General features: G+C 43.2%; 1 protein-coding gene across 2 annotated transcripts in view; it reads right to left on the minus strand.

Annotated features, from left to right (window-relative positions):
- Positions 1–595: 595 nt before the first annotated feature.
- Positions 596–13977, minus strand: part of Ednra (endothelin receptor type A) — a 52508-nt gene continuing 39126 nt past the window's right edge. The window contains exons 3-7 of one of the 2 annotated variants that reach the window (XM_035441399.1): positions 9230–9428; positions 5417–5569; positions 2199–2332; positions 1761–1869; positions 596–736 (exon numbers count right to left, since the gene is read on the minus strand). In XM_035441399.1, the coding sequence (XP_035297290.1) occupies positions 596–736; positions 1761–1869; positions 2199–2332; positions 5417–5569; positions 9230–9428 (736 nt within the window). The remainder of the gene's footprint in view (positions 737–1760; positions 1870–2198; positions 2333–5416; positions 5570–9229; positions 9429–13977) is intronic. The other variant, XM_035441400.1, reaches the window with a different exon arrangement.

Consider the following 13977-nt stretch of genomic DNA (forward strand, 5'->3'; position numbering starts at 1 on the left):
TGGTTCTCAACCTGTGGATCCAGACCCCTTTGGGGGTTGAATGATTCTTTCAGAGGGGTCACCCAAGATCATCAGAAACATCAGCTATTTACATTACTATTCATACCAGCAAATTAACAGCTATGGTGTAGCAAAAAAAAAAAAAGATTTTATGGTTGGGGGTCACTGCAGCATGAGGAACTGTACTAAAGGGTGGCAGTATTAGGAAAGTTGAGATCTGCTGCTCTAGAGTCCAATGATGAGCTTTCTCACTGGCTGTTCCATAGAACTGCATGAAAGCTGGCCATGAACTCGCAAACACTGTGTTCATGCAAAGACTGCAGACATTGTGTGGTTTCCTTGAACAATCTCCTTTCTCCCTCAGCTCTCATAATTTTCAAGTGTTGGATATGACATGCAAAATATGCAAATCATATAAGGTACTTAGGAGAGACCCATGGACTGTGGTTGGACCACATGCTGTTGGGAGAGCTTTTCTTGGGATGGGTTAGAGAAGGACCGGGAGAGAACTTGGGAGAGTTAGGGAGGCCCACTGCTGTGTGCCTGTTTCCCATACTAGGACTTGAAGACAGTGACGGGTGTTTCTGAAGGGGGGTTAGTTCATGCTGTCCTTGTGGCTGCTCCGTTCTGTGTTGTGATTGTTCTGGTCATGGTTCTTCCACTGGATGCTTGTTCCGTTCATGGGGACCGAGGTCATGAGGCTTTTGGACTGGTGACAACAGCAACAGAGGCATGACTGGGGATGTAAGAGAGAGAGTGTAAGAGAGAGAGTGTAAGTCGGCCTGCAGACCCTTTCCTAGCCAAAACGAAAGCTTGGGGCCCACCAGTGAGGGGTCAATGCCCATGGACAACCAAGGACAGCTGGAGCTTGTCAAGGCCAGACAGAGATTAGAAGCAAAGGTCTCTTGCTTTTCATTTGAACTGTGTTCTTTATGGTTAAGAGGAGGGACAGCAGTGCTGGTTGGAGAGGAGGCTCTTCCAGGGCATGAGGAGATACAGCTGGAAAGGGCCCGGGGACCCGCTTTTCATCAGAGTGTATTCCTTATGTGGTGCTTGGCATCTATCAGTACCTCAGCTGACACTCATGACAGCCCTGGCTGTAGGTGCTGTTGACACCTCTTCATGAAGGAAGATAGTGGGGCCCAAGTAGAAGAAGAGCAGACTGTAAATTACAAGGCAGGGCTCTCCGGATTGGACGCTTTCCCTTTGTCATTCCCTTGGGCAGTGTTTAATTTCTGAGGATTTTTAACAGGAAATTTCCCTTGCCCTATAATTGATATATAAATTAATCAGCAAGCGATATCAAGTGCAGCATATGAAATACACTAGTTAGGACCTATATGTATGTGAGCCAACCCATGTTTATCCCAGCACCTGTCCAAAGAGACCTCAAAGCCATGGCAGCTGTAGCCCCAATCAACTCTCATCTGCTTGTACCAATATCTGGGTGATATGTCTGTCTCTGTTTAGATCATGGGTTCTGTGAAAGCAGTTACTTTGTTTTCCTTCTCTGTGTTAAGCAATAGCCAACTCATATTGGGTACTTACTTTGTAACTATCTGTCATATCCTATCTATCTATCTATCTATCTATCTATCTATCTATCTATCATCTATCTATCTATCATCTATCTATCTATCTATCTATTATCTATTTATCTGTCTATCAAAGCAGGAGTAAACGGAATTGGCAATGCCAGTTGGGTACAGAGTACACTGATCTAGCTGTCCTTAGAGAGAGAGCTTGTAAAAAAGTCTTACCTGGAAACAATTTTTGAATTTCTTGCTCACAAAATATAGAGCTATTGGGTTTATGCAGGAATTCATGGTTGCCAAGTTGATACCGATGTAATCCATGAGCAACAAGAAGCTAGAGCAAAAGAAAACAGTGTCATTACAACATACTGCTTTAAAATCTGCTAAGTAGCACTTGTTCCCCAGGTCAGCTTTTCTCCTGCCCCAAAGCTGTGTCTCATGGGTGGCAGGTAGAGTTTTGTGGGAAGCGCTGCAGGGGCAATGCCATGCTTAGAGGAAACCCATGGGCACAGCTTCAGGAAGGGAATGGCAAGGGTTATAGACAGGACTTGCACACGTTTTGGGATCAATTATTGGTGGTGTCAGTTAAAGATATATAATTAATTTTACAATTTTAAGTTTCAGAACTCTATAAATGTGAAAACCTGGCACCTGGAATCCTACCTGAGGAGTTCACATCGGTTCTTATCCATCTCATCATACACGGTTTTCTTCAAAATTCGACTTAAGTGAAGAGGGAACCAGCAGAGGGCAAAGATGACAACCAAACAGAACACGGTCTTGGCCACTTCTCGACGCTAAGGGCAAGTGCATGCAGACAAGGATAAAGGTTAGTGCTGTTGCATGGCAGAAATAGTGATATACATGAAGGGAGGGGGTACCATGGGAGGGTCTGAAGTGGTCTCCACATTACATTTCAAGACCTAGAGTGCAGCTTTCTCATGGAGGAGTCATTAACCATGCCTTTGGGCAGTTTCCAGGTTCGAGATGTCCTGAGGACAACAGCAGAGGTGTATGCCAGGAACAAGGCAGGAGCTGGCTGGAGTCAACACCATGGTGAATCTAAGTATGAAGGCATGGATGGGTGTTGGCAAGTCTAAGCATGGGAGCATGTATGTTTGTTGAGGCAGTGTGTGTTTTCGAGGAGTGCGGATGACTAGAGGGCGACTACTTGGGGCTAGTGGAAGCTGGGTATCAGGCAATTGGCCTTAGAGATGGCATGGCAGCCAAGGCGACTGGACACAGTACGAAAATGGACAACTGTACAGAGAAAGCCAACCATTTCTACTTGTTTCTGATTTAGAAGCTACTGTTGAAAATGTTTTGCTTTTATTTTTACTATTTGCTTCTTTTGTTTGAGACAGGGTCTTGCTTTGTTGCCCATGTTGGTTGTGAATTCCTGGGCCCAAGAGATCCCTTTGTCTCATTGCTTGTTTACATTATAGGCATCTGCTACTATGCCTGGATTGAAATTTGCTTTTAATTTTAAAATTCCTTTTTAATGACATATAGTTTTGAAGATCTGCTGTTTGCAAACAGAAGAGTGTGGGGACGGAGTCACCACTGTCATGGTTAGAAGCACTGAGCATGCTGATGAAGGACTGACTCCGGCTTTACCAGCCTCCGAGTCTGCTTGTGGTCTGGGCAGCTGCAGGTTGGAAATTATCTCTACCCTTCATTTGTTTCCACACTGCTGAGGTATACCACCCCACACACATTGAGAAGCAGAACTAGGGACATAAAATGCAACCTGTCTGTAACTGGGGTCAATCAACCTCAAACAAAACTGACTGGAGACAGGCTAGAAAATAATTCTGGAAAAATAATGTTGGCTTAATCTGAGGCTCCCAACATTAAGTTCAGGAAGCTGAAAATAAACACATCAGGTTGAGCCCATTCACAGGGAGTGTTACCCCAAATCCCAAAAACTGGAGCCTGTAACCCCTCAGCCATGACACCAGCCGGGGTGTGGTTCAGAGAGATGTCTGGAGGAGGGTCATACAGCATTTCAGTGTTCAGGGCTGGGGCTTCTTAGAGCTGGATTTGTTTGCTTTGGTTTTGAGACAATGTTTCATTCACTATTTATCCTAGGCTGGCCTCAGGCTCACTATGTAAACCAGGCTGGGCTTGAATTCATAGAGATGCACGTACCTCAGCCACCCTACTACTGGAAGTAAAGATGTGCACCACCACACCTGGGTTAATTTTGCACCTGAGGTACCTGCAACATTCATCCCTGAACAAAGTCAGGCTAAAGTTTCTCAACATAAACACTACTTTCAGTCAAAGGTAATAGCTCCCATTTGTGTAACACAGTAGACTTCACAGAGCACACATACACAGCCCCTCCTTAGAGTCCCATAATAGCACTGATTCATGTATTATTATGGCCAATTTGCAGACAAGGGGCTGAAGCTCAGGGAATCAGCACAGTAGTTGAAAGGGTGCTAATGTGTGCTCGTGTGTGATAATTACACGGCTAGCTTTAGGGACTCCAACAACAGCTTCTGCTGCCTTCTGTTGTGGCTGAATGTCCACATAGACTCTCCCACCGCTGCCAAGAACTTACTTGCGCTCTTACTTTAACTCTATGAATCAACATAAATTAATTTTTGCTGAGTGTCTACTAGGAACTGGACACTATTAAGTACCTTATATGTCTTTGGCAATCTGCAAATATATTATTACATACTTATGAAAAATTAGGTGCCTAGAGACATGAAGTAATCTGCCCGAGGTCATGTGACTAGGAAGTCTGAGCCAAGCTTTGCCTTCTAAAGTCCCAGAGTATAACTGATCTAGCCGCTGCCTGAAAGACACATTAACCTCCCACTGGCATGTCCAAATTCCTTCTGAAATTTTGTGTCCTCCAAGATTTAACCTCTTTTTCTGTATTTACTCAAATTTTCTAGCGTAAGTCTTATTTGAGGTGCTGATCTGATCAAATTCATTTCCATTTTCCTATTCCTGATTGCCTGGTGCCCATCCCACATTCTCCCAGGGCTTTTGTCCTCCAGCTGAAACAGCTTTTGCCCTCTGCTTTCCCACACTTATCCGCACACTCCCCCATTTACAGACAATTTCTCCATAGTTGCATTTCATATATTCCCTGGCTTTGTGTTTTATGGCTACTTGGATTGCACTTCATCATTCTATTTTCTAATTGCTTGTATTGTATTTTATTCTACAACTAGACTACAAAGCCCGCAAGGAAATGTGGTCGTATGCATCTTTCTGTCCTGGCACAGTCACAAGCCCATTTCAGTGCATCCATGCACACATGCTCGGTACACTTTTTGACAAAATAAGCACAAGTTAACTGTCTTTAAGCCCAGCCTCCCAGGGCCATCTGGTTCACAGGCAGGATTCCCACTCCCCACAAGGAATTCCTAAGACTATATAAAGAAAACAGCTACAAGAGAACATTTTTATTTTTAGAAAATTAGCATAAATCTGTTACATACGACATAGTCATGTGCCGCTCAAAAACACAGATATGTTTTGAAAAAATGTGTAGCTAGGCAATTTCAACACTGTGCAAACACCAGAGTGTACAAGCACACTGCTGGATGGTATTTTCTACCTCCCAGTCAGCTGTGTGGTCCAGCGTGTTGCTCCTAGACTACACATCTGTCTAACATATTACTGTACCGGATAGCGTAGGCAATTGTAACACACTGGCATTTGCCTATCACAATATATCTTAGCATGGAAAAGATACTGTAAAATATGCGAGGCGATGAAGTTTTTCAGTTCCACTTTAAACTTACGGAGACACAGTCATTTGTGCAGTTGCAGCTGACTGTGATGCTTGTAGAAGCAAGGGGCTTGCTGATTTCAAAGCGGCCTCAACCAAGTTCTCGGGAGCTGTGGAGATTTACCTGCTTGAGGTGTTCACTGAGAGCAATCCGCAAGCTGCCATTCCTTCTGTTGAGCATCTCACAGGTCATGAGGGTGTAGAAGATTGCTGTGCACACCAAGGGCATGCAGAAGTAGAACCCGAAAAGCCACCAGTCCTTCACATCTTGGTAAAACTGTTCAGTGAGGAAAAGGGAAGAGAGGTGCTGAAACATAAGCTGCCTGTGCAGTACCCTGCCTGCTCACAGTCCCTGAGATTGTAGATGCAGTCACATATATCCTCTTTGACGGAAGTAAAGAGCTTGCATTGTGCTCAGTTTTTTAATTTTTATTTTTCAGCACTGGATCATGCCTAGTAGGGCTTTGCAGTAACTAGGAAAGTGCTGTCCTCTAAGCTGTAACATATGAAGACATGTGTATTAAAGTTATCCAATTATCCCTCCAAGGGTGCTTCTGAGAGCTCTGAGCTCATTTCTATTACACAATGGAGGAGCTCTAATCAGTGCAGAGTCTCCTCTTGAAGTTCATACAATGGGATCTGAGACTTCATCTTTGTTTATTGCTGATAAGATCGGCTGACTCTTTGATATGTGTGGTTAAAGTGTGCTTAATGTGGGTATCTCATGTAGGGACACTGAAGGCTATCAGTGAATGGCTGATCTGTGGCTGAGGTTAGTGGGACTTGACCCTTTGCCTGGTATGCCTGCTATGTGACCCCAGAGTCAGCCAGCTCAGTTATCAACAACTCCTCTCTCTCTCTCTCTCTCTCTCTCTCTCTCTCTCTCTCTCTCTCTCTCAGTACTTGCCACCTGGAAACTACTGAGTGGGGATATTCTAGCTATAGCTAAGGGCTGACTTGGTACTCTCTCTCTCTGTGGGCAAGGATTTATACAATTCCATATTGTTCAGTTTTCTGTCTTAAAAAACTATTTTTATTTTATGTGCATTCGTGTTTTACCTGCATGTATGTGTCAGGATGTCAGATTCCCTGGAACTGGAGTTACAGACAGTTGTGAGCTTCAATGAGGGTACTGGGAACTGAACCCAGGTCCTCTGGCACAGCAGTCAGTGCTCTTAACCACTGAGCTATCTCTCCAGCCCCCAGTTTTCTGTCTTTTTAAAGGAGGATAAAAATGAAAGTTGAACAACACTACTCAAATGCTTTCCCGAATTAACCCTGAACTTGGGAAGGTATGCTCTTTACTTCCTTATGCTCCTTCTCCAGACTGTTTATTTACTGAGGGTGCCGTAGCCTTCTGTTCCCGAAAATATGACCACCCTGTTCCCTGAGTACTGGCAGTTTCTGTGCATGGAAAGGAACCCTTTATGTCTAATTAAGTCATCTAAAAGTGGTTCCAGAAGACAAACATTCAAGCAAGGCTTCATAACAGTTAAATACCACAGAACCCTCAGAAATCTGGTGAACACGAGAATTCCTTCTGAGAACAATATGGTGTGTGTGCTTGAATGTGTGTGTGTGTGTGTGTGTGTGTGTGTGTGTGCTCATGTGTGCATGGGCAAGACCTTAGGTATCATTCTTCAGGAGACATCTCCCTTGTTTTTTGAGGCAGGTTCTCCCACTGAGACCTAGGGCTGGCCAGTTTGGCTAGGCTATCTGGATAATGCCTGTGACCTGTAGTCCTTTGCCTTCCCAGCACTGGTTTTACAAGCCTATGCCATCATGCCCAGCTTTTTACATGGATTCTGGGGGATTGAACTTTATTATTTTATCAACTGATAAAATTCCCAGACATCAGCATTATATTTTAATAAGGACAAAGTTAAATGTATGTGGTTACAATGGAAACCAATTGCATTGAAATGGAGCTATCAAAATACTGAAAATAAAATTCTGATAAAGATATGTCTTCATCACCAAATTGCATAGCATACTCTGTGAGTTCGAGGCCAGCCTGGTCTCCAGAGCGAGTGCCAGGATAGGCTCCAAAGCTACACAGAGAAACCCTGTCTTGAAAAACAAACAAACAAACAAACAAACAAACAAGGAAAGTCAGAGGAGACTATACATTCCAGGGGGAATTTAGTAAAAATAAAAAACTAACCACATTTTCTTTCCCATCCAAGTTCCCAGACCCCTGAAATCTATCCCAGATTAAATACAAACTCCCAAATGAGTTTGTTTCTTCAGATTGTTAAAAAAAACCTCCCCTAGTCCATCCCATTGTAGAAGGATATCTGTCTGGAACTTAAAAAAAAAATCCAGACTCCCTCCTTGTTTGGAAGTATAGTACAAACATCCTGTGAGGCTTTCCCCAGCCCTCCACCCCCTCGCACACCCCACTTTTGTATCCTTTCCCCACAGAATTGCAGGCTGAGGGGGTATAGCCTAGAAGCACCTGCCTAGGGTTTGGAAGGTGACCCGGGACTGAGCTGGATGGAGTATCCCTTCCATGACCGAAGCCTACTGAGAAAGGGGCTACACGGTTGTTTTTGACTGACATCATCAGCTGGGGAGTGGAAAAGGCCCTGGGACAGGAAGGGCATTGGGGCAGTCTAGTGTAGAGCACAGCTGAAGAGAGGAGCATGAAAGGAGACAGGAAGTTATATCAGAAAAAGGTGTATCCAGACTTGGAATAGATGCTGAAACCTCACCAGTTTGACTCACACCCTTCATTGCAACCCATAGCCACCCCTGCCAGTACTTCGCTCCCTCTCTCAAACCCTTGCCTCGATATCTCAGGCTTTATGACGTCACTTGTTCCATGTTGTCCTTTTCCAGGGGTTAGTTAAGTGACTTCTTAGGAGACCCTCTCTCCTATAATGCCTTTCTTTGCAAAGTCCAGAATGCTCATGTGTCCCTCCCAATTCCAAACCTGAAACATGGGCTAAGCCATCCCACTGTCTTGTTTGTCACTGTGTAAACTGACCTTGTTAAAAAGGCAGTAAGAGAAAGACTTAGATTTTGAGGTTGTCAGCTGTCATGATAACTGATTAGCTGCAGAACCATGACTCCAGTCCATTTCCTATTTTAGGGGAGCATAGCTTGAGCTGTCTGTGATGTGGACCTGTGCAGGTGACCCTGGCATCAAAGCACTTCATTTGACTGACTCAGGGGACATAGGTGTCCGCTGTCCACCTGGCGCCAGTTTCGAAAAGGGAACGTGCATTCTGAGACACAGTTTCCAGTGCAGTCAAATGCTGAGTGCTCAGGGGTGCAGGCCTAGGGTCTATGTCAAAATAAGCCCAGGTAAGCGCAGCAGCCCATTTACAGTGAGCAAGCCCAAGCTGCAGGAATCTGGATGTCTAACCCTTAAATAAATGTGCTTAGGGGTCAGAACCTATAGCGTCGTAAATGCTACAGAACCTGTAGTGTCATAAATGTTACAATGATTCCCCACAGGGCACACAGGCAGCTCATCTTGCTGCAGAAATGTTTTATGAAACACTTTTTGGGTAAATAAGATTTGTTTTTAGAAATATAACTGAGCAAACTGCATTTTCTCAAGTAACATATGCATGTCTGTCTCCTGCAATGTCTTGTGGGTATCTTTTAATCATAAAGACAGGTTACACTCTAACTTACAGTGTAACTTACAGTCTCTCAGTATATTGCCTGGACTACTTTGTACAGAAAACAGTTTTGTCTGCAGCTGCACTAGGAGACAAGAGTGGAAGATGACACTCGATTTAAGAGGCCAGTGTGGCCTCCTGGGCAGTGGAGGAGCATCTGCCCTGCAGATGGCACAGCAGCCTAGTGGAGACACCGGCAAGCTTGCAGACGGTGCCTCCCTCCCCAGATAATTGAATTTGAGCTGTAGCACATCTTTAAAATGTTGCCTGTGATATGGTAAGTGAATTGGGTGAATGATCAATACCTCCATGAACTTGGTTGTGGCGTTGAGCATGCAGGTGCGATGCTGCTCACCCCTGTATTCGAAGGGTACCATGACAAAGCCGATAGCTTCTGGGATGGCCAGCATAAAGGAAAGGATCCAGATGGAGACAATTTCAATGGCGGTAATCAAGGGGATCCCAATTCCTTGAACACGACTCCAGGAGGCCACTGCTCTGTACCTGAATGGGGGGGAGGGGGAAAAGGGGACAGGGAGGAGGGAAGAGAGGAGGAGAATAAATCAAGTTAGTACATTTTGAGCTAATTTTGATTGCAAAGTGCCTCCCCCTGGCAGAAGAACACCATTGCCTTCAAGAGATTTTCTTTGAGCCTTGATAAAACAAAACAAAGCAAAACAGTTTACCCATTTGGAAAAGATGGCCTGGCAGGCTTGAGACTAAAATCTATAAAGAACTAAGATTTATGAGTGCTACAAAACACTGTCATCCGGATGTGATGTGGACGTGATGAGCATGAACACGTAGCAGCCTTTGGTCCTGAACAAGGTCTTTGCAGCACTGGGCAGGCCAGCATGCAGGGGTGGTGCCCACGGGCCTACCCTCTATTGAGTCACAGTTAATGGCAGTAGAAGGAGGCAGTATCTTTTTCTTCAGTAGTGTGGTCACTGTTAGTTGTTCATGTTCCAGTAAAATAACCATCTACCTGAGCTCCTAAGTAACCTAATTATACTGAGGGGGCAGTTAGGAGTCAGGGCTAGTTGGGAAGAAGGGGTTCAGAGGCAGAGGGAGGAGACAAGAGAGGGTAATGGGGGTTGAATATAATCATAATACATATGTATGAAATTGTCAATAAACCAGTAAGTAAATAAATGATGGCAAAAGTGAAAAGAAAACCTTACCATGTTTAGAGAGTGGCACCAGCAAGTGTGTGTGCCCATGTGTTTTAAGCTGAGGGCAAGGACGAGATGAACAGGGTAGTGAAACGTGCTAGAACTTTTCATAGTAATATGTGCATATATGTAATGCATATTCCAGACAGTTCCAGGCTGTCCTGGAACTCACTTTGTAGACCAGCTTGGCCTTGAACTCACAGAGATCTGCCTGCCTCAGCCTCTTGCATGTTGGGATTTAAGACATGGGCTACTACTTTTGGCTTCTCTTTATTAGCAAAACTTGAAACATTACCAATGAAGTGAATGATCTTGAGTGAATCATGACCACACATATTCCATAGATTCCTCCCTTCCTTTATCTTTAAGATATTAGAATGGGCTTTACCACGCAGCACATTCAACAAATACCACTTCTCTAAGTACTGAAGGATTGTTAAATATCTCCCATTATAATCCTGTGTCAGAAAATCAACCAAGTTACAAATATCTTCATTCCTAATCTTCAGATTGACAACCTAACAGAAAAGAATAGAACAATAAATAAAATACAACTAAACTGGCATTGGTGGTGAATGCCTTTAATCCCAGCACTCAGGAGGCTGAGGCAGGCGAATCTCTGTGAGTTTGAGGCCAGCCTGGTCTACAGAGTGAGTTCCAGGACAATACAGAGAAACCCTGTCTCGAAAAAAAGAATTAACCCCCTGACATTAAGAAATTGCTTTAGTTTTACTCCAATATTTTTGGTGTGTATGTGAATTGAGACAGTGTCTCATGTAGCCCAGGATGGCCTAGAATGCACACTGTTTCCTAGAATGTCCTTGAGCTCTGGACCCTCTTGCCTCTATTTCCCAAGTGCTAGGATTATAATTGTGTTCCACTGTGCCTGGCTATTTAATATTTTTGTGAGAGCAGTCACATTTGCCTGTCTGAAGAAAGTCTGGCTTGGAAACTTCATGCTCTTTGACTTGGTGTAATGGCCCAATGGTAGCTGCTATCAGAAGAAAAGACCTGGGGCATAGCATGGTCTTTTTTATTTTTTATATGGCATGGTGTTTTTGAGGTCTCATTCTTGACATTTTTCCTCTTGTTGTAATGGAAAAGAAATATTTCTTTTATAGCTTTCATTGAACAGGGCCAGAAGGTTGTAAAACAGACCATAGCATCAGAGACAGGTGACTGGTTTGCAGGACATAGGATTTACTGTTGAAGATGAATCAATAAACCAAGGCAATATACAAATCACCCATATTCACCAAAATGAGCTCTTTGTCATTTATATTTAGCTCACATCTCAGTATGTCTACACAGTATGTGTCTGTGAAGCCAAGCTCCTAAGAATAATAATGCTAATTCTTTACCAGATTTGCTTAGAGATTAGAACATATAAACTTCTGTGTAGTATGATGACATCACATGATATATGTGCAGCTCAGTTTTCTGGAGAAACATTTTCCACAACATTTTCAGATTAAGTAAGATTTGTGTGCATAAGAATGTCTGGAGAAAAGCACCAGGTTAGTTGAGAATGGAATAAAATACAGCTACACAAACAGGCTAAGAGTACCCTTTTACAGTATGGCATAAACTGTGTATTTTGATTTCCTATTCTATTTTATTTTCTTTATGGTTTATTGATCTGGCAGCCTTATATTCAGTAAAAGCTAGAGTGGAGACAGGAAGGATGTCTGTGTCCCAAGAATACCAGTTGAGTTGCATCTTTCTCTTCTCCCTTAGAGATATGCTTTTCTAAACTCAGTAAGGTGATTGGAATAAAACACCCTGAATACTCACAATACTGAAAGAAGCCGGATTTTCCAGCTGGCATATTTGGAAGAAGATGGTCTACATAAGACAACGTGATGACTATGTTTATAAAAAAGTTTCATTGCATACTGTATCACGAGTAAATCTGGCTGGCACACACATACACACATCCATAATCTGACAGATATTTTTACATATGTAGAAGTAATTTTAGCATCTAGTTCCTTAATGATTCATAACCAGTCAGGTCATTTATTGACTCATATCACAAAGAATTAGAATATTTTCCATTTGTTATCACATGGATCCTAACATCTTTGTGAGATTAAAACATAACTATGAGAACAATTAGAACAATTTCTTGTGATGATGGACATGGGAGGTAGTATCAAATATGAAACCCTAAATGTTCCAACATTGATTTTTTTCTTGGAAGTTTTTTATAATACATACACACACACACACACACACAGAGAGAGAGAGAGAGAGAGAGAGAGAGAGAGAGAGAGAGAGAGAGACAGAGAGAGACAGAGAGAGACAGAGAGAGACAGAGAGAGACAGAGAGAGACAGAGAGAGAGAGGAGAGAGAGAGAGATATGCTTTTCTTACTACTGAACAGCTTTTAGTTTAATTGCTGTGTGTGTTTGAAAGAGATCGTCAGTTGTCATCTGTGAGTGTAGATCTAGTCACCACCAACTGATCTTTCCTTTTGAAATGTCCCATCACTTGGCCTCCCCACTCTATCCTGGTCACTCCTCATCTCCATAGCTGAACGCTATACCCAGATCTTTAGCAGTGGATCTCACCAAGCCTAAGACCTTGGAACTCTGTCTTGGTGATTTCCTTCATCCCATGGAATTAGTATCATTTAGACTAGTTATGTACTGATAATGCCCAAATGTATAGCTCTACTCTAGAATCTATTTCAAACTTTGGACTTGAGTAGATAGTTGCCAATTTGAGAGTTCCACTGAGCATCCAGTGAGCACCCTAACATCCCTTGACCAGTTCTTACCACTTTGTTCCCAAACCTTAGCTTCACTCCTCTTCTACCACATACTCATTCTTTTTGTAAATCTTTTACCATCTGCCTTCGAAGGTGCCCATTTTTAGCATGGTGCGGCACACCTTTAATACCAGTACTTAGGAGGCAGAGACAGGCAGGAGGATCGCTATTACTCTGAGGTCAGTCTGGTCTACATATCGAATTCTATGATGGCCAGGGGTACATAGAGAGACTTTGTCTCAAAAACCAAAACAAAACAAAAAACCAAAACAAAAACCCACAAAAAGGGTGTTCCCTTCTCTTCTTCTCACCCATCATCATGCTGCCTAAAGTATTCCTATAGTTTCCTAACTGGTGTCTGTATCCACCTTGCCCTGCCATAGCCTTCCTTGAACACAGCAAGGAGTGAACCTACTAAATAGATAGGGCATCCTCTGCTCCAACCCCACCATGCCTGCTCTCCCTCCAGGGACACCCACGAGGGACCCTCTCAGCAGCTTGCTCTCTTCCTTCAGGTTTTTACTCAGCTGTATGGTGAAACATTTTTAAAAAATTAAATTTAGGTTTTACTATGCATCCAAGGCTGGCTGGAACAAACTATGTAGTCACAGCTGGCCTTGGATTTGTTCCCTGCATTACCATCCCAGGTGCCAGGATCACAGATCTGTAACCCCTACCCCACCAGCTTAGCTGTCTTTTTATGAAGCCCTCACTTAAAATTTTGGAGTCTTCTTCCTGAATTATTCTGTTCCATTTGCATTTTTTTTTCTCCATGGTATTTACCACTACAAGTTTTTTTCTTTGCGTATTTGTTGATTGTCTGTGCCAACCCCTCCATTTAGAAACCCATGGCCATACAGTCAGGCACTTTGAGTGTTTCTAGTACACAGACCAACAGGTACCAGGCAGACACCCACTAAACAAAGTGTCTTCTCCCAACCTTGCTATGTCCTTTCCCCTTTACCATGCGCTGTTTTACTTTATTGGACAAAGCTATGTTATGAACATTTCCTGCTTTCAAGCTAGCCCTGGACTAGGTAACAATACAAAAGCAAATCCTTTCTTTTTAAAAGCATAAAATCAAATAATTTTAAAACAAGGAGGGACC

The sequence above is a fragment of the Cricetulus griseus genome, chromosome 3 (genome assembly GCF_003668045.3).
Source record: "Cricetulus griseus strain 17A/GY chromosome 3, alternate assembly CriGri-PICRH-1.0, whole genome shotgun sequence".
Classification (NCBI taxonomy): Eukaryota; Metazoa; Chordata; class Mammalia; order Rodentia; family Cricetidae; genus Cricetulus; species Cricetulus griseus.